General features: G+C 36.4%; 1 protein-coding gene across 1 annotated transcript in view; it reads right to left on the minus strand.

Moving 5' to 3' along the window:
• LOC306661053 (antigen WC1.1-like) overlaps positions 1 to 19,648 on the minus strand; it is a gene marked incomplete at both ends in the record, with an annotated part of 88,721 nt that overhangs the window by 19,737 nt on the left and 49,336 nt on the right. The window contains 2 exons of the mRNA XM_079139881.1: positions 1,320 to 1,634; positions 9,302 to 9,607. Coding sequence (XP_078996007.1) covers positions 1,320 to 1,634; positions 9,302 to 9,607 — 621 coding nt within the window. The remainder of the gene's footprint in view (positions 1 to 1,319; positions 1,635 to 9,301; positions 9,608 to 19,648) is intronic.

Here is a 19,648-nt window from a genome sequence, read left to right on the forward strand (position 1 = left end):
GTACAACCATAGAAATTAAAAGTTGTAAGCCATTTGTATACAATGCATCAAAATGCGTCTATAAAAATAATAATAAAAAAAGATGTAGTTCACTATGAAGAATTCAGCGTTCTCTAAGTTTATGTCATCAAGAAGTTTATTTTTTTGGAAAGTGTCAAACAAAAAAAATCATGGAGCAGTTTTTCATGCCATATGTCTTTCAAATTAAATCCATACCAAAAAAATACACAAATGCCATAAAATTTTCAATATATCTAGCCTACGTCCACAAATAAAATTTGTTATTTCCTTAAAAAAACTGAAATGCCAGAAAAAAATTTTTAAGAATAAAATCTGTAAGGATACAATATAAGTTTGTAACACTAGTTACATATGGGAATTAATAATGAAGGAATTTTATTATTAATTTTTTCTGTGTTTTATTTACCTTCAGTAAACCTGATTTCCTTTTAGATAAAAACATAACAGAAGTTTTTAATTTAAAAAAGGATACTTGATGACATCTATCTTTTCTAATTCATGTGTAAATTTTCAGAAGGAGCTTATGAATGACAATGCTGATAGACTTGTTAAAAATTTAAATACCTCTACCATAAAATCCAAGTTCAAATGATGGGGAAAAAAGAAAAAGAAATGTAGAGAGAATCTATTGTATTAATGATGGAAGGAAAACCTGTGATTCAGAGCATTTCATTCACAGTTCTCTGGCCATTCCTGCCAAAGAACTAAGAATTCTGATGTCTGAACCTGGAAAGGAGATTTGCAACTTTGCAGAAATCCTTAAATTCCCCTGTGATATGTTTAATTCCACGCCCTGTGCACATACAGTTACTAAACCAGTGCAAAAGTATATGGCTATGCACATAAAAACACTCAATTCAACTGAAAAAGGCAAGTGTCATTCTTGTCTGTTTTTGAAAAGGGTTGCAAAAGGAGTGAAGTAATTCAAATTTCCTATAAATACTGTAAATTCTTGTCTGTCTTTTGAAAATGGTTGCAAAAGGAGTGAGGTAATTCAAATGTCCTATAAATACTAAATTATAGAAACAAATTTATAAAGATCGATTTTATGTGGAATGAGCTTACGAAAAAACTGTCTTGTCCAATGAGATTACTGAGAAAGAAAAGGACAGTGTTTGAGACATACAAGAAGGAAACAAATTAATCCCATCATCTGCTGCTACTTTGAGCACTCAGGTTCTATGAAAGGACCTTTCAGCTTTCTCTGGCTCATCCATCTCCTGTTACCCCAGGGATCAGGCATTCAGTTCTTTCAAACTTTTCATTCTTCAACCCAGGGGGGAATGCAGTATCCATACCTGAGCAGATGACACCTGCATCCAAGTAGTGATTACAGTCGTGCTGTCCCCAGTCCAGAGAAGGGCACTTCCACACTTGGTCCTCCTCTCCTGTGCAGTTCAGCGCATCCAGCCAGATGGGTCCTGACCCCTCTCCAAACTGTGCACAGCAAACGGCATTAAGGGCCACTCCACAGCCCAACTGTCTGCACACCACATGGACCTCCTTCAGGTCCCACCTGTGATGACACACAGTTCCCCAGGAATGCTGGTGAAGGATCTCCACTCTGCCTGCACAGCGACTGCCCCCGTCCACCAGGCGGAGCTGTGGGGTCTCTGAGGAGAGAAAATCGTGTCAGTGGTTATATTTATACAGAGTGAGTTTTCTTATCCCATGGTTCTCCCTCCCCCAGTTAAGCATCCACTTTCAGAGTGCAGAACTTTTTGGGTAAGATGTGGAGTCACTATACTAGGGCAGTAACTCAGTCTCTAATCCTCCCAAAACAAGTAGGAATAATTGTATTTTAATAAACCATAAAATGGAATTAAACTCAACATAAGTTAGTGAGTAATCTGAGATAGGAGTTATTATGTAGGTCCTACTAGAGTTAATCCCGTTGCTGGTAGAGATCTGCATGGGAGGTGACAAAACATTTCTAGAAAGGTCAGGTTTTCTACCTTGAGTAGTTAAAAGTGTCTTTTTCTGAATGATTTCTAAAAGTCTAATGTAGTGGGCCAGCATCTGTGTTGATTTTGTGTAAAGCACACACACACTTGAGTGCCAATGACCTGAGATTTGGAAGGATCAGCACACAGGGGATAGAGTAAGGAACTGGGATGAGACCATCAGAAGACTAAGGTGACAGCCATGAATCCAGGAGAAATCATAATCATATGTCATTAAGACTGAAAAATGAATGAACCATGGTTTACCTCAAAACATTTCACTAGTGACTCTAGGCTTCAGAGTTCAGATTGGATATATCATGTCAAAACTTGACCCACTTTAGGTAGATTGAGTAACCTCCCCAAAAGGGTGATGGTCAACTACACTAGGAATCATAGAATGTTACTTCCCCCTGCCAAACAAACTGAATCTGTGCTTAGGCTTCCTTTAAGGAGTTTAAATTATTCAAAGATAGGAGTTTTTGGTGAAGAGGTAAATAGCAAAAAGGAAGTATCTTTGTTATGACCGTATGAGTGAAAAGAAGGAAAAAAGGGAAACTATATTCAGACAAGAGAAAGAGGAACTTTGAAAACTAATTAAGAAGTCATGAGGAATCTAAATGACAGGGAGAAGCAGAAAGGCAACTCAGAGAAAAGTATAAGGCAGTTTAAAATGTGAATTCCAGCTCTCCTGGTGAGGGAGGCAACCTGCAAACATAAGGGAGGCTGGAGAGCTCAGACTACCCACGTGGTGTCAGCAGACAGCAGTCTTACCTGTGGGAGAAACACATGGTTCTTACAAGCAATAGCTCAAGTTCAGGGAAATGTTCTGAGGGGGACTCCTCCTGCACAAGGGAGCTTTAGGGAACAAATTCACCACAGTGTTCAGCAAGCTCTGAGCTCTCTTAAGAAGTGACCATTGTTAGGGACTAAACTGCCCTGGGGTTTAGATAATATAGAAAAATCACAATTTGAGATTCCTGGGTCGCCCACCAGAGTTCTTGGGTGGATGAAATTAGTCTCAGACAGGGAGAGTGTCTGTCACTAACAAGATGAGAGGTTTGAGTGGCAGGGAATGATCTGGAGGTCTCATTGCTAAGTGGTCCCAGCCTTTGTGAAGAAGAGCAATTCCAGTCGCATGTGATTGCACAATGGGACCAGGTCTGAGAGTTCAGAGACAAGGTCTGGCAATTCACAGAATTCCCATGTTACTTCTCCTGGGTGGAACTCAGTGGTTTGATTGTTTACACCATTTTCCACGACATTCCAGGGATTCATCATGACTGGGACATTTGGATTGCCTCCATGAACAACAGCTAGAGGCCTTTGGAGCAAGTGTATGTCTACCAGTAGTTTGTTCCGCAAACGCTAAAGGAAGAGTTGGTGAGGTCTTGACTTTTGTTGTGCCTCCAGGTTTACAAAGGAACTCCTCCAGTGTGATTGTGACCTATCTTATAAACATCTCCTTAATCTCCTTGGCAGGAAATAAGTGGGGGAATGGTGCAGTCAACTTATTGCTCCCAATCCCAGCCCATTTTGTGGAAAGAGAGAGGAACTACAATTGGTTTCTTTTGCTGCCTACTAACCTTCATATACCTGGTTATTCAAACGTTGGATGACCTGGAAAGAGTGATCTCCAAAGAAAATACTTCAGCAGGGAGTAATTTTCATGACATTTAAAAAATTTTATATCTTATATTTTTTATTCAATTATTTTAAAAATTTTAAATGGATTTTTTTCTTTTCCTTTCTTTTCTTTTTTCTTTCTCATCTCCCCCCTCCCCACACCTTCATTTTTATGGTGTTGGAGATTGAACCCACGGCCTCAAGAATGCCAGGGGAGCACTCCACCAGTGGGCCACTCACGACCCCCCATTTTTCTTTTGTTTCTTCCTCCCTTCGCATTTTCCACCTGCAATATTCACTTTTGAATTAATTTTTGTTTCATTTATTTTTGACATTTTATTTCATTCTATATTTTCTCTTCCCCTTATTTATTGTTACTGTTATTTTAGTTGTTGTTGAGTGTAATTGATTTCTACAGCTGGTTTATTTTTATGTTGTTACTGCTGCTGGTGATCAAGCCAAGATCCTGCAACATGTTGGGTGTGTGCTTTGACAATTTGTTACATGTTCAGCAAGTTGAGAGAAGCTGCACCTTACTGTAACCATGACCTGGCCCTGCTCAAGCCTCCGTGGATCTTTCAACTTAATAAAATGGGAAAAGTCCACAACTGATAATCCAAGTAGGCATAATTCCTGCTCCTGGACATTCTCCACTTTAGGAACACCAGAGAGAAATTATTTATTTGTGCAAAAAGTATCTTGGACTTCAGCACAGGTTGCTGCCATAACTCCTCAGACCAAACATTGAAGGAAATATTAGAAGAGTAAGCAAAGAGCAGTTGCCCTATATACTGTATCTGCCACAACTTGTCTCAACTACCAGAAGAACCCCATTCATGTAAAACCTACAGAAAAAGAACGCCCCTAATGTTCTGATGCATGGAGTATCAAAACCCACAATTACCAGCCAAGGAAGTCACAGAGAAATGACCTACAAAGTCCTAGGAATTACTGTCAACACTAAACAGGACACCTACATCCCAGGGCATATCATGAAGAGAAGAGTGCATACTAAGAAGACCTCCATATTTTTGGCATTTTAATGAACCATAATATAATGAAAATGGAAGTCAACAGCAAAAGAAACTACATAAAATACCTACATATTGAACAATACACTTTTGAATGAACAATAGGACATTGAAAATATCAGAGACTGAATTTAAAAAGTTCCTAGAATCAAGTAAAAATGGAAATACAAAAATCAGAACTTGTGGGATACAGTGAAAGCAGTATGAAAAGATAGTTTTTAACTCTAAATGAGTATATTAAAAAATAGATCTTAAATAAATAACCTAATATTCCACATCAAGGTCCTAGAAAAACAAGACCAAATGAAATCTATATTGGATACAAGGAAAGAAATAATAAAGACCAGAACTGAAATATACAAGTAAAACTAAAAAGGAACAATACAAAGAATCAATGAAATAGTTTGTTCTTTCAAAAGATAAATAAAATTGGAATAGCCTTAGAAAAATTAGCCAAAAGAGTGAAAAAACTCAAGCATATATAATTAGAGATGGAAAATGTGATATTGAAACAGACAGCACTGACATTCAGAAGATTCCTAGAAAATATTTTGAAAAGCAGTGTTCCAAATAATTGTGAAATGTACAAAAGTAGGCAAATTCCTAGACACATACATCCTTACCAAAATTGAGTCATTATGACATAGAAAATCTAAACAGATCAATAAAAAGCAATGAGATTAAAGGAAAATTTACTTTCCATCAATTCCTTGAGAACAGAATTAAAATTGGGAAGATTGCTACTCAGTGAGGTTGATAAGTAAGGGCATTCACCAACTAAACAGTAAAAGAAACCCTAGAGACACAAAGTCTAAAACTTTGAACATAATATAAGAAATAATATATCAGAGAAGCACCAGCTTGACTGGCAGTGGCTGTCGCCATGGCTGCTGAGGGGAGTGTGAAACACAGGCAGAGAGAAGAAACCATGGTGGTTTAAAAAAATTTAAAAAAATTGTCCTGGGGAAAACTGTGGAATAAAGAAGGAGGCTAATCTTAAAGAACCCAGAGTCAGTGGGGGAAGTGGTTGAGTGAAAACCAAGTGAAATCACCCCAACCATGGGCATGTAGTTTGGTGGGAACTGCAGTCACTGGCACGTGGGAACCATTTGTAAGTACTCTGAAGCAGTGAGCAGGGATAAAAGATCAGAACTCAAAAGGAAGATTGCCAGAGAACCCAGAGGTTACTATTATGATACCCAGAGTGTTCCTGAACCAGAGTGACTGAAATAGGTGGGAAGAAAATTATGCCTGGAACATACAGGCTCCAGAAATGAATCAATTAAAAAATACTTTAAAATATCACCAACAGATTAGATTTCACAGAAAATGGAACTTCAGACTTGGAAGACAGCACTTTAGGCTTTGAAGATGGAGTATATGAACTTAAATATTTGGTGTGCAATAAATAAAAAAGACTATCATCTGATTATACAAGAAATGTGGGAGAGAATTAAGAGAACAAACCTGAAAGTCACTGAGATAGAGGAGGTACAGGCTAGAGCCATTCTGAATATTTTCAATGAGGGAATCACAGAAAAATTTCCCATAACACATATGAAGTAGACATCCACATATAGAAGACGTATAGGACCCAAATAGACAAGCTCAGAACAGAACCTCTCCAAGATAATAATCATAATCATAATGATTTTGATCATAATCAAAATGTCTAAACATGGCAATGAAGGAAAGAATATTAAATGCTGCAAGAGAAAAGTCAGATCACATTTAGAAGCAAACCAACAAGACTCACTTCTGAATTCTCAACTGAAACCCTAAAATAGAGGAGGGGCAGGAATGAGATATTTCAAACTCTAAAAGAAAACATTTGCCAGCCATGATTGCTATTTTTAGCAAAGATCAATTTCAAAATCAATTGGGAAATAAAAACTTTTCATGACAAGAATAAACTAGAATTCATGACCAATAAGGCAACACTAAAAATATTTCCCAAAGGGAAACTGCATACAGAGGAACCCCAAAACAAATCTAAAAGCTCCCCAAAGATTCTCAACAAAAGCAACCAAATAAATGAAAATCAAGACAGATTTAAATAAGGTAAACAATTCAAAATGGCAGGAAACCACAAACACATATTCATAATAACACTGAATGTAAATGGATTCTATTCCCCCAATTAAAATATAGAAATTAGATGAATGGATTTAAAAACATGGTCCACATATATGCTGTTTACAAGAGACTCATCATAGGCAAAGACACCCACAAGCTGAGGTAAAATGATGGAACATATTTCTTATAAATGGAGTTCAAAACCAAGCAGCAATAATTATTGCATTGGGATAAGAGGGATTCTAAAAGAATGTGGAAAGGAGGGAAATGGAAAGGGGAAGCTGGCCTCTTTCCTCATCCTCTGTCTTTAATTGATGCTTTAAACAGCATGACTCTGAGGGCAAGGAATGTACTAATATAAGGTCAGAGGAAATTCACCTGTGCAGTGGGCATGCAACCTATCCTATACACTTCCCCTGATGGTAGGCATGGTGTGGCCCTCCATTGTATCCCAGCTCACCTCCACAGAGGAATGGGTAAGTAATAAAATACCCAAATCTCTCCTTTAAATCCTTTGAGTTTTTTCTTTGGGATTGGTAAAAAATAAAAGTATGCTTAGAGCCTTTACAGCCCTGGGGTTGAAGAATTATTACTCTCTTTATTTTGTACACATGAATATAGATGTAAAGAGAGTGTTATGTTTGGAACTTAAATGTCCCCCAGAGACCCATATGCTGAAGGCTAGTTCACCAGCCATTGGCACTTTTGGGAGGTAGAGGACTTTTAGCAGGTAGAGCCCAGTGGAAATAAGTCAGTCATTGAGGGTGTGTACTTGGAGGGGATTTGGGACCATGGACCTTTCCTTTGCTTCCTGACAACCATGTGGTGAGCAGTTTCCTGTACTGCAGGCTCTTGTGTACTGCCTTGCCACAAGCCCCAAGGCAACAAGGACAAGCAACCATGGGGTGAAACCTCTATATCCATGATTCATAAAAACTTCTCCTCTTTTAAAGTTGATTATTTCAGATATTTTATCACCACAATGGAAACATAACACGGAAGGTTAGGTAGCATCCATGAATTGAACTTTAAGCAAATGATAAAACAGAGGATAGAAGTTAGAATTTCTGCTTTCATGAAGAATGAAGGAAACTTCAAAGAAGGCCATTGCACTTACTAGGTAAAACTAAAAAAATTTGAAAATTGTAAAAGAGTCTTTAAAGACAGACATTCGTGGATACAACATGGTCTAAATATAGTAAAAAATCCAAAGACTACAGATCATTTCAGCATATTCCCAAGACTTTATAGCATTTTTCACTTTAAAATAATTTCTCAGAATCTGATCTTAGCAGCAGGGACTACCATTGGGCTAGAGCAGCCAGGCAAATTCTGGCAATTACATGGAGCTAGACTGATGAAATTACAGACTTAGAGCCACTGTCACATTACAGGTTTTCTCCTGAAATGTTTGCCCAGTATGGAAGCTGTGAAGAACAGGAGGCCAAAACAACTACATCAAACACCTTGGAAAGCAGACTGGATATTCCCTTATTCTCTTGAATGCTGAGCAACCAGACCATTACAACTTTCCACTGAAGTCCCTGAGACCCTGTGTCACAGGCACAGAGACAAATTAGAGGCTGAATGATCTCTGCAACCTATAACCAAGATGTACTCCAGCTCAGCTCCAGGTTGCATTTGGGTGTTTTGGTAATCAGCATTGTCTTCATTTTCTAGTAGATGAATCTTTTTAGGTACAGAAAATATGCCTGGAGTAACTCATTATTTCATATAAAATTTCTAGAATTCAGTAAAAATTTTCATGGTATGTAACTAGGGGGAGGGAAGAAGGGAAGGAAAGGGGAAATACTGGGAAATGATATTGGACATATTAAATTTTTAAATTTTATTCATGTACATATATGTAATGACAAATCCCACCATTATACACAATTATAATGAACCAATAAAAATATGGAAAAAAATTACATGGTATGTAAATACATGGTATGTAAAGAGGAGGAAACACATGACAAATTAATGAAATGAAAAAAATAAGATCAGAAAGTGCAGAAGCTTCCATGATAAGGATGTTACTGTCATGAATATATAAAAAGAATAAATAAAAAATGATGTTAGAATTGGCAGATGAAGACTTTAACTATGATCAATGTATTTAGGAAAAAAAGGAAAGGGGAGAATAAGTAGGAAAAAGAAGAACAATTTTAGCAGAGAATTGTAAATATATAAAAAAATCAAAGGAACTTTTGCCAATTGAAAATAAAATATCTATAATAATTAAATGAAAAGGTTTTTAAAAAGTTAAGGCAGAAAAAAGAATTAGAGATTTTTGAACCAAAGACTATAGAAAATTCCAGAACTAAAATGCAGAATGAAAGATATTGGTATAAAGAAATAGAGCATAAAAGCTAATTGTGACATGCTGACATTGTCTAACATACAGAATCAGAGTCCGAGAGAGAAGAGAAGAGGCAAAGGAGAGGCAAAAGGGAGAGAAGGAGGAAGAAAGAAAAGTTGGAGGAAAGGAGGAGAGGGGAAAGAGGAGAAGGGGGGACATAGGAAGAGGAGGAAAGAAAGCAGAGCTGCTGAAGAAATGTTTGAGGGTGTTCAGGGAAGTTAAAATACTTTGCTGAGTCTCACCTGAGCAGACAACTTCAACAGTCCCACTGGGGGGGCAACTGCCTCCAGGACAGGGCACCCTGGGGCAGGACCAGAGCTCAGGCTCCTGGCCTGCACACTGGAACTCTTCAGCCCAGATCTGTCCATTAGCTGTGTTTGACATATTGCCTTGGAAGGACACTGCTTTGCCACATCCCAGCTCTGCACAGATGACCTGGGCTGTGGGGAATGTGAAGTTCACATCAGACACAGGAGTCCATCCTTCTCCAGAATTTACTTCCACAAGACCTGAGCAGGGTCCATCTACTCCAACCAAGCGCACAAATCCTAAGGGAGAAAAATATGAGCACAATGAGTGTTCTTGATTGTGCCTTGAATCTTGATGTGCCATGTCACAGGCAAAGGTATGAAAGACTCCCCCCCCCCCCCAGTTTGGGGTATGTGGATGGTTTGACAGCTGGTGTTAGAATGGAACTTCCATGAGTTGCTGGAATCAAATTTTGGAGCAATTTGCAGGGTCAGTTTATACTGACTGAATCTAATGAATGGAAAGTTAAATGAATTATCTTTCATTGAAACATTCTTTCATGTATTAAAAGGCTATATATCTATGAATCTATCATTTATCTAACTATCATCCATCCATTTATGTATCTATCCACCTGCCAGTGTGTCTGTTATCCTATATATCATTCTACTCACGTACATTCCTCCTTTACAAGATCTGTATTTATTCACTAAATATTAACTCAATCACCTCAAAGAACTATGCTTATTTGTTTCACCATTTAATCCTTAGATACTTTCAGCTCCTGGATAGTAATTCCAACTAAATTAATATTTGTTTATGACCACAAAGATTTCAGTACTTATCAGAATCTTACTATTTTTAGTTACTTACTTTTAAACATGAGAAACACACAGTAAGTAATGCAAGACTGAGGGAAAACCCAATTTTATAACTAAAATAATCAATGTTTTTCCCATTGTAGAAGTCCGAAAGAATATTTCAGGGCTTAATCAAAAGTGATAATTATTCAAGTACGTTTTCTGGCTTTTTTGTTTTTGTTTTAAGGATTATTTAGTTACTGATGAGTAGAATTTGAAGAAACTATGAGACATCTATAGAAGATGGTCCAAAAGGGAATTCAATTATGGGTTCAGAACCTTGGGGATTCATTTGACTACAGATATGGACCCACTATTGAATAATATTTGTTATGAAGAAGTGCAACAAAACCTTTTTAAAGAGAAAAACATGATTATTATTGTTTTCTTTTCAAAGCAAGCCATAAAATGGGATAAACAGGAAAAGCATTAAACAACATTCTTAAAATTATTTCTTCAGACATTCTAATTAGTTGTGTTCCTATTTCTTACTGATACTGATGTATTACAATGAGTTCTGGATACATGAAGTGTTTCTGCAAGGTTATTTCAATCTAGATGAAGTTAGGATGCCTAGTTATTTGATAAAAAATCATAAACTGAAATGTCTAATCTTCAGAGCATTATAGCTTTTAAGAGCATGAGAAATGCAGTGGTATGAAAACCAGTCATAAATATTGTTGTCCAGGGTCAGGTACAATAATGATTACTCTCCCTATCTTGGGTCAGAACAGAAATGCTGAAAGTCTGTGGTCTCTGCCTGGGGACACTGCCATGTCTTCTCCCCTGTGCACTCTGGTTTCCACTCAGTTCCACCTCCATATTAGAGGTTACTACCAGCATCAACAGTGAGGGCCACATTTGTGCATGGCTGAATATGGTGTCAGGCTTGATTTGATATTCAAATTTGTCTTTGATATTTCCTTTTCCTTTTCATTGTTAAAAGTTCATTACTAGTTCCCAAGAAGACTTGTGGAATAGACGATTGAGGTGAAGTAGTACTACCACTTTGCTAAAGTCTACCTGAGACAACCCACTGGGATAAGCCATTATGGTTCTTTTTAGATAGACTGTTGATGGTATCTGTATCTTAGATGCTGTTTTCTAGTATACCATACAATTCTTCAATGAATTTTTACATAATTTGCATTGATAAAAATTGGAGTCATTTCAGATAAAGAAATATCATTCATAGCAGCACTCAGCTTCAGAGTTCTACTCTTCACAGATCAACTAGACCTAATCTTCCTATAGTCTTATTAGTCATGAAAAGAGTAAAATTAATTCATTGAACATTCTCAGGGCTTTGGCTGACTATCAGGCACTGCTGTAGGAAGAGATCTTAGAGCGACCCCAGCAGCAGCATGTGAAAACTGACTACTTTTTTTCTCATTATTGAACATTTATTATATTCTAGGCATTATATTATGAAATTACATTCATCCAGATGTTTCGAATAATGTATGACTTAGAAATCTTAGCCTGTTATCAACTATCCACAGATAGGTGATCCTCACTTGTAGTTCTCAGGCATTGATGGACTCTTGCAAATAATGAGGTATAAACAACTCACAGTCAGGGTGTGGCTCAGATGTAAGTTTGCTCTGCTCTATGAACCAAGATCACCTGATTCCAAAAAATGGCTATCACTATGGTCTACCTAGACCTCTAATTAAAAAGATGTTTCTTTTATTATAGTGGTTTAAACACAATATTTGTTTTTAATCTCAAAAGTACACATTCTTTTTGTAATATTTCAGTGGTTGATACCTGGAGATTAAAATTTTCCAATTATCTTTTCCATTTCCAGATGGCTGAGGTAAAAATACCACTGATTTAATGGGCTACCCTCCTCACACCTATCTTTTTTATGCAAGAATATGTAAGATAGTCCCAAAAAACCAAAGTTCAAATTTTCTCTCTGATATGTGGATGCTAACAAGCAATAAGAGGTGGGGGAGGGAAGAATATGTTTATTTGATTAGACAAAGGGGAATAAAGGGAAAGGAGGGGGAATGGGATTAGGAAAGACTGTGGAATGAATCAGATATAACTATACTCAAGTATGAATACATGACCAGTGAAACTCCATATCATGTACAACCACAAGTATAGGATCCTAATCAGAATAAGTTATACTTTATGTAAAATAATATGTCAAAATACACTCTACTGTCATGTATATCCAAAAAGAACAAATTTAAAGAGTGAATGTATTCATGAATAGAAATTAGGTGTCATGCTGTATGTATTGCTCAGTCTACAGAATACACCATTGTGAATAAATAGACATTTGAATACTATGGTTGGTTCAATTAGACCTCTACAATACGAATACAAAAGGATCAAATGTATGTTCAGAGTAACCCTTCTTTATCACTGGGAATGGGATATGCCATAGCTTGAGCATGGTTTAAAGGCCTGCAGTGGTCAGCCTTTATCTGCAATGGCTGTTTTCCATGGTTTACTGAAACAATTGGTATGCATCTTCTCCCTCTGATTATAAACTGCATTTATATTGAAAGTTGCTTCTTTGAGTTGTGAGACATAGAGTAAATCTACTGCCTGAGGTTTTTTATTGAGACACGGACATTAAGCTTAATATCCAGTGCTGGTTCTCTTAGTGATAATTTTCATAACAAATGATAGGCACCCAACAAAGTGGTTTGATACACACAACTGTAGAGATCAAAGATAAGATGAGTTTCTAAAGAGAAAGCATGAGGAATGGGGACTGATGCTTCCAGAACATTCCTCCCATGTTTCCTTCCCAATTCCTGATTCTTTCCATTTACCTTTGTTCTTTAGACATGCCCTTCCCACAAAGCTGACACTGTGGACCACAGCATGTGTTTTTGATCCACAAGAATATGGTAAACACAGGGCAGTGACTCCTACTGACCACTCCTGTGTTATGGGAGAGAGTACTTACTAGTCCTACCAGGGAGAGTGGATTAGAATAAATGAGTACACCATCAGCATACAGGGTTGATCAAGAGCAATGGTGCACCAAAGGAAGAGATGTTTATCAGTAAATTGAATGCATCTGTGAAATTCATGAGAATAAATCTAACAGGAAATATATAGGACCTTTAAAAAAGCAACCAAACTTTTTTTGAAGGTTTTAAAGAGCTTACTTTTTAAGTGAAAGAATTATTAATTTTTATATTGTTTTCTTTAATGAATGCAAATATCTGATAGACTACAGTTCAACCTCTAAGTTATTTCTATTTTGACTTTATTTTCCATGGTAGAAGAAAAGGGCACAACAAATTCCTCACCTCATGGCTGGGAAGAGAGTGTTAAGTGGAGGCCAGGATTCTACAATCTCTATCAAGAGCAGCCCCCTAATGACTTAGTGGCTTCCTACTAGCCCTTAACTCCTAAGGGCTCTGTCACCTCCCAACAGAGCATGTTGGAGATGAAGCCTTTACCATAAAGTCCTTTTGGGATACTTTAAGGATCCAAATTAGCAGCCACCACATTTTTTGAAGGGTCTACAGAGTAGCAAATTTACCAATGATCATTGTGTTTAGAATTAACATATTTAATGTACTTGTATGAAAATACTGTAGAACCAAGATAGCAAAAATTAAAAGAAAAAAAATCCACAGATTTTGAAATCTATCTGGCACCATAGAGAATTATACTCTGTTTTGTATCTTAAATTAGGAAAAAAAAAAAGAGAACTTATCAGGTTCAGACCATGCACAATATGACTCTTAGTGGCCTAGGGGACCTGGAGTATTGGGCCTATAAGTGACAGAAGATATGTGTTTGGCACAGGACAGCAAAAGATGTCTTTGGTGGTTACTTTTGTAGTGACAGAAAGATGGTTGGTTCACAGTCAGGTTGTGGGGCTGTTTTATTTCTAAGCAAAGAAAGTACTATGTACCTTTGATTTTGTAGCATAAAACCACTCCCAGTTTTACTTTTGCTTCAAAGAACCATCTTTTAGTGTCTTACATCTCCAATATTCTAAAAGTCTTCTGATAACAGCTTCTTTCAGTGCTAAGATTAAAGATCATTAAATTGTAAATAATATTGAGGATTATAAAGCACTATTTCCTTATTTCTTGGTAGAGATGGAGGATCCTGTGTAGGGTAAGTGATTTCTACAAAGTTACAAACTGAGAGAATATGGTTGGAATCCTGACCTATCCTCTTATGTCCTTGTTTTTTCTTCCCAATGACAGCTCCATATACCAGTTTACTGCACATTTCCTCCTCCCTTGGCTCAATGTTAGCTATATGTCACATGTCAATCTTACTGGTGCATCTCTTGTACTCTCTTCTTCAACTAGTGTCCTCCGATTCTTATACTTAACCCACTTGCAAGAAAGACACCAACCTGAGTCATAAGAGAATCTGATGGACCAGACTAGAAAATTGCTCCTCTGTACCTATGACTGAGCCTGGGAGATCTTTAATTCTCCACATTTGGCTCTGTACCTCTTTTAGCCACAGGAAATGTCTTTCCTTACCCCTTCTCATGACTGAGCATTAGGACTCAATTTTACCCAGGTAAACTGGAAAGCCAGGATGACAAGGTTGTTTTTCAACATGTTTTATCAAGGTGATACCATTATTATTTTTTCCATGTGCAAGGTTGCCTTCTTATGCAAGTTTGACTCATCTGCATTGAATCAACTCTCTGGGTCCATGACAATATCGTCACCTCTATCTGTCTCTTCATTCATCAATCCAGGCTTCTACTTTCTCTTGGGGCAGAGCACTGTGTTGCTTGAAGTATTGGGGATGTCTCCATTAGATATGGTATTTGGTCACTTAGAAATCCACAAATATTGAACTATGGTTCTTAAAGACCAAGCTTGCTCTTTAGCTTTCAAAGCAGAGGTGGCTGCATGACCTTTCCATCAAGTAAAAGGAAGGGGCATAAATTGTGGTCACTAAATGCTGGGAAATGGCCATAGTAACCTCTGATTAGGACATGATGAAAATGAGGGAGAAAAGGAGGCTTCAAAGAGGTATGAGTAAACTTTCTGCTCAGGTCTGATATTTATGTAGGAGATGGATATTTAGAGGCAATATTAAAAGTCCACCTCATGGTTTATTCAAAAAGCAAAGAACTTTTTAGAGTTTTCCATGTTGCAAGAATGTTGGTAGTTGTTGAGAATGTAAATCACAAAAAAATGATGCTGTTAGCTTTGGTATGGCTTACTTCTGGTGGGAAGAACACAAACAAACAGTTTTCAGTCATTTGAGAAGTTTATGAAGGACCTATGAGATTGACATATGATATATAGTTGAGATTGACATGTGATATACAGCTAACATTGAGCCAAGGGAGGAGGAAATGTGGAGTATCCTGGACAAAGAAAGAGAAATTGCAGCATAAAGAGGACTACTGATGCATATGAACCAATCTAACCTAAGCCAAAAAGATTTTAGTCGTATGCATTTCCATTTCATCTCTTTCTATATAAATGCACTTTGACCTTAGGCAAGAGTTTTAATGACATTTCTTTACGGGACCCTTTATTCCAACAATCTAACCTGCTTAATACCTCAAACTTGAGTAACTCTTACAACTCATTCTTCTCTTTTCCTACAACTAGCCAGCAGAATTCACACAAATGTACACTGGAATTTCTACAAATTAAAACGGGTCTTCAGTACTGCTCAGTATTGCTCTTATCAGCTTTCATTGCCAAACTCTGGTAATAAGCATCTTATACCTCCAAAATTCTACTTGTATTCACCCTCCCATCCTTATCAAATAGTCCCAAATGCATTTCTATCACCGAATTCAGCAGGTAGAAACTATGTCATCTTTTACCAAAATACATGCACAATGACATTTTATTGAACCCCACATTAACTTGCCAACATATGACTGAGTTTCCGAGAATCCACAACTCAGAGCTTTTCATATGTAGTTCTCTCATCCGTCTCACCAAAAGCTATGTATTCTTTTCTCCGAATTTGCAAAAGACTTTGTAATAACCTATACTTTCCTCTGTGATTTGTTTAATGATCCTCTGTGCCTAATACCTACTAGCCTAGTACAGAACAGTGTCTCAGGCTACACATATGGAAACACTTCAAAGGAGAAAAGTTAAACCTCATTCTAATCCTGCCTTCTGACAGGCTCACTGTCTCTAAGGAGATATATATGTTGTATTGCAGATGTTTTGAATTATAAGCAATTTTAAAAAAGAAATTAAAAGTTTAATTTTAATTAAATTGATATTAAAATAAATTTTATTTTCAAGGCAGACAATTAGAGAAAAAAAAAACTAGTTGAAACTCATGCAAAGGAAGTAAGTAAAGCTCATCACAATCAGAAACTGAGCAGTCTTGGTTTATAAGATAGATCTCTGAGTCCTTTCTAGCCCATTCACCTCTATTTCCACAGAAATCAGAACCTTCTTTTCTAGAACTTTTCAGTCTCCAGACACTGGACAATACAATGGCAGTACCTGAGCAGAAGACTCCTACAATATCCTGCCTGCTGTTGCGGTTCTGCTGCTCCCAGCCCTGGGAAGGGCACTTCCACAAGTGGGACTCATCTCCTGTGCAGTTCAGGTTATTCGGCCAAAAGCACCTTCATCCATGCCTAAAGTGCTTAGGATGGAAGGTCACTCCACAACCCAGATGAAATTAAACCTCTATCTCCCACCCTGCTGGAAACTCAACTCAAAGTGGATCAAAGACTTGGCACTAGAACAGAGACCCTGTGACTACTAGAATAAAAAGTAGGCCCACATCTTTACCATTTCAGCCTAGGATATGATCTCCTTAACAATACTCCTAAAGCACAAGAAATGATATTGAGAATCAGTAAGTGGGATGGATTCAAACTAAAAAGTTTCTTCTCAGCAAAAGAAACAATCAATAACTTGGAGAGTCTACAGAGTGGGAGAAAATCTTTACCACATGCACTTCAGATAGAGGACTAATCTTCAGGATACATAAAGAACTCAAAAAACTTAACACCAAATAAACAAATAACCCAATCAGTAATTGGGCTAAAGATCTGAATAGACACTTCACAGAAGAAGAAATACAATTGATCAACAAATCTATGAAAAAATGTACAACATCTAGCAATTAGGGAAATGCAAATCAAAACTAAGATTTCATCTCATCCAGTCAAAATAGCAATTATCAAGAATACAACTAACAATAAATGTTGGTGAGGATGTGGGGGAAGACGTCCATTCATACATTTTTGGTGGGAATGCAAGTTGTTATATCCATTATGGAAAGAAGTATGAGATTGCTCAGAAAACTTGGAAATGAACCACCATTTGATCCAGCTATCCCACTCCTTGGTTTATACCCAAAGGACTTAAAATCAGCATACAAGAATGACATAGCCACATCAAAGTTTATAGCATATCAACTCACAATAGCTAAACTATGAAACCAACTTAGGTGCCCTTCAACAGATAAGTGGATAAAGAAAATGTGGAGATATATATCTATATCTATCTATCTATCTATCTATCTATCTATATATATATATAAAACAGGAGTATTACTTAGTCTTAAAGAAGAATGAAATTCTGGCATTTGCAGGTAAATGGATGGAGTTGGAGAATATCATGCTAACTAAAATAAGCCAATCTCAAAAAACTAAAGGCCGAATGTTTTCTCTGATATGCAGATGCAAATTCATAGTAAGGTGGGAGGGACTAGGGAAGAATAGAGTTATTTTAGATTAGGTAAAGGGGAGTGAACGGAGGGGAGGGGATATGAAGTAGGAAGGATAGTATAATGAATATAATGAAATAGATCTTATTACTGTATGTAATGTACATATATGACGTTATTACCATATGTAATGTACATATATGAAATAGACCTTATTACCGTATGTAATATACATATATGACTGCATGACTGATGTGATTCTACAACATGTTCAATCGGAAAAATGAGAAATTGTATTCTATTTATGTATATCGAAGTGAATAAATGTATTCTACTGTCATAGGTAACTAGAACAAAATTTTAAAATTTTTAAAAAGAACTACAGCAGAATACTACATGGTATTTCAAGATCTGCTATAAATCTACCATATTAAAACAGTGTAGTATTGACCTAAGGATAGACATATGGGTCACTGAAACCTAACAGGAGCCTGGAATCAAACTCACATATTTGCCTCCCTTCCTGAGTGAACAATAAGAATGACCAATGGACACATGAAAGGTACCCCAAACCATTAGTAACTAGTGTAAGACAAGTTAGATCTAGAGTGAATTAAACTTGTTCAGTAGAATTTCTAAAAGAGTAAATGGCAAGTGTTAGGATTTGTAGTCATGGGAATGATAGTACTAACTTTGAAAACCTCTAGCAGTTACTTAAAAAAAAAAATATATATATATATATATATATATAAAATCTAACATCATGATGTGACAATTTCTATAGTACTCCAAAGCAATGTAAAATTATGTGCTCAGGGAGAAATAGACATGAATGTTCTGAATGTTTTTATTTATAATAAGAAAACTAGGATGTCACCCATCTGTTCTGTAACAGGTGAATGGATAAACATATTGAGATCTACCCATATGAGGAAAAGTTAATCTGCAATAAAAGGAATAAAATATCTTAAAATAAATTTTGTTGAGTATATTTAAAGTATGTAACATGATGTTAGGGTAAATTATATATATATGTATATATACATATATATATGTATATGTATATGTATACACATATATATATGATATGTATACACAAACATATATATAATATGTATACACAAACATATATATTTACTACGGTGAAACAAAATATCATAACCAACAAACCACATTCCTGAATTTTGCTTTTCATTTTTTTGCTCTTTGGCAAGACCAGCTAAAATCTATGCTCTTAGCATGAATCCCCCAAGCAGCACAATTTTATTATCTACAGTCCTCACACTGCATGTTATAACTCTAGACTTGTTCATATTATGTATGTGGTCATTTGCATACTCTTACGTACATTTCAACATTCTCCCATCTTCCCACCTCTAGCAACTATATTGGTCCTTATCTATGCATATTTGATTTTTTGTAGATTCCACACTTAGAGAGATCATGCAATATTTTTCTTTCCATATCTGGCTTATTTCATTTACTATAATGTCCTTGAGGCTCATCCATGTTGTGACAACTAGCAATACTTGATTCACCCTTTTTTTAGAGCTGAATAATATAAGAAGAAATAAAATATTGACACATGCAACGACAGATAAATCTTAAAACATGTTGAGAAACAGACATTAGGGGTACCTATTGTTTAGTTCTACTTATATGAAATTTTACAATAGTAAGTTAGTCTATAATAACAGAAATCTAGTAAGTATTATGTTAGATGTTGGAGCTAACAGAGAGGGGAATTAGTTGTAAAATGGCATGAAGAAGACTTTTGATAATAGAAATGTTCTATGACTTTCTTGTAGCATTTACAATGTGTCAATTCTACTTAAAGTGTATGCTTACGATCAACTCAAT

Source organism: Sciurus vulgaris (assembly GCF_902686455.1).
Source record: "Sciurus vulgaris genome assembly, chromosome: 5".
NCBI lineage: Eukaryota > Metazoa > Chordata > Mammalia > Rodentia > Sciuridae > Sciurus > Sciurus vulgaris.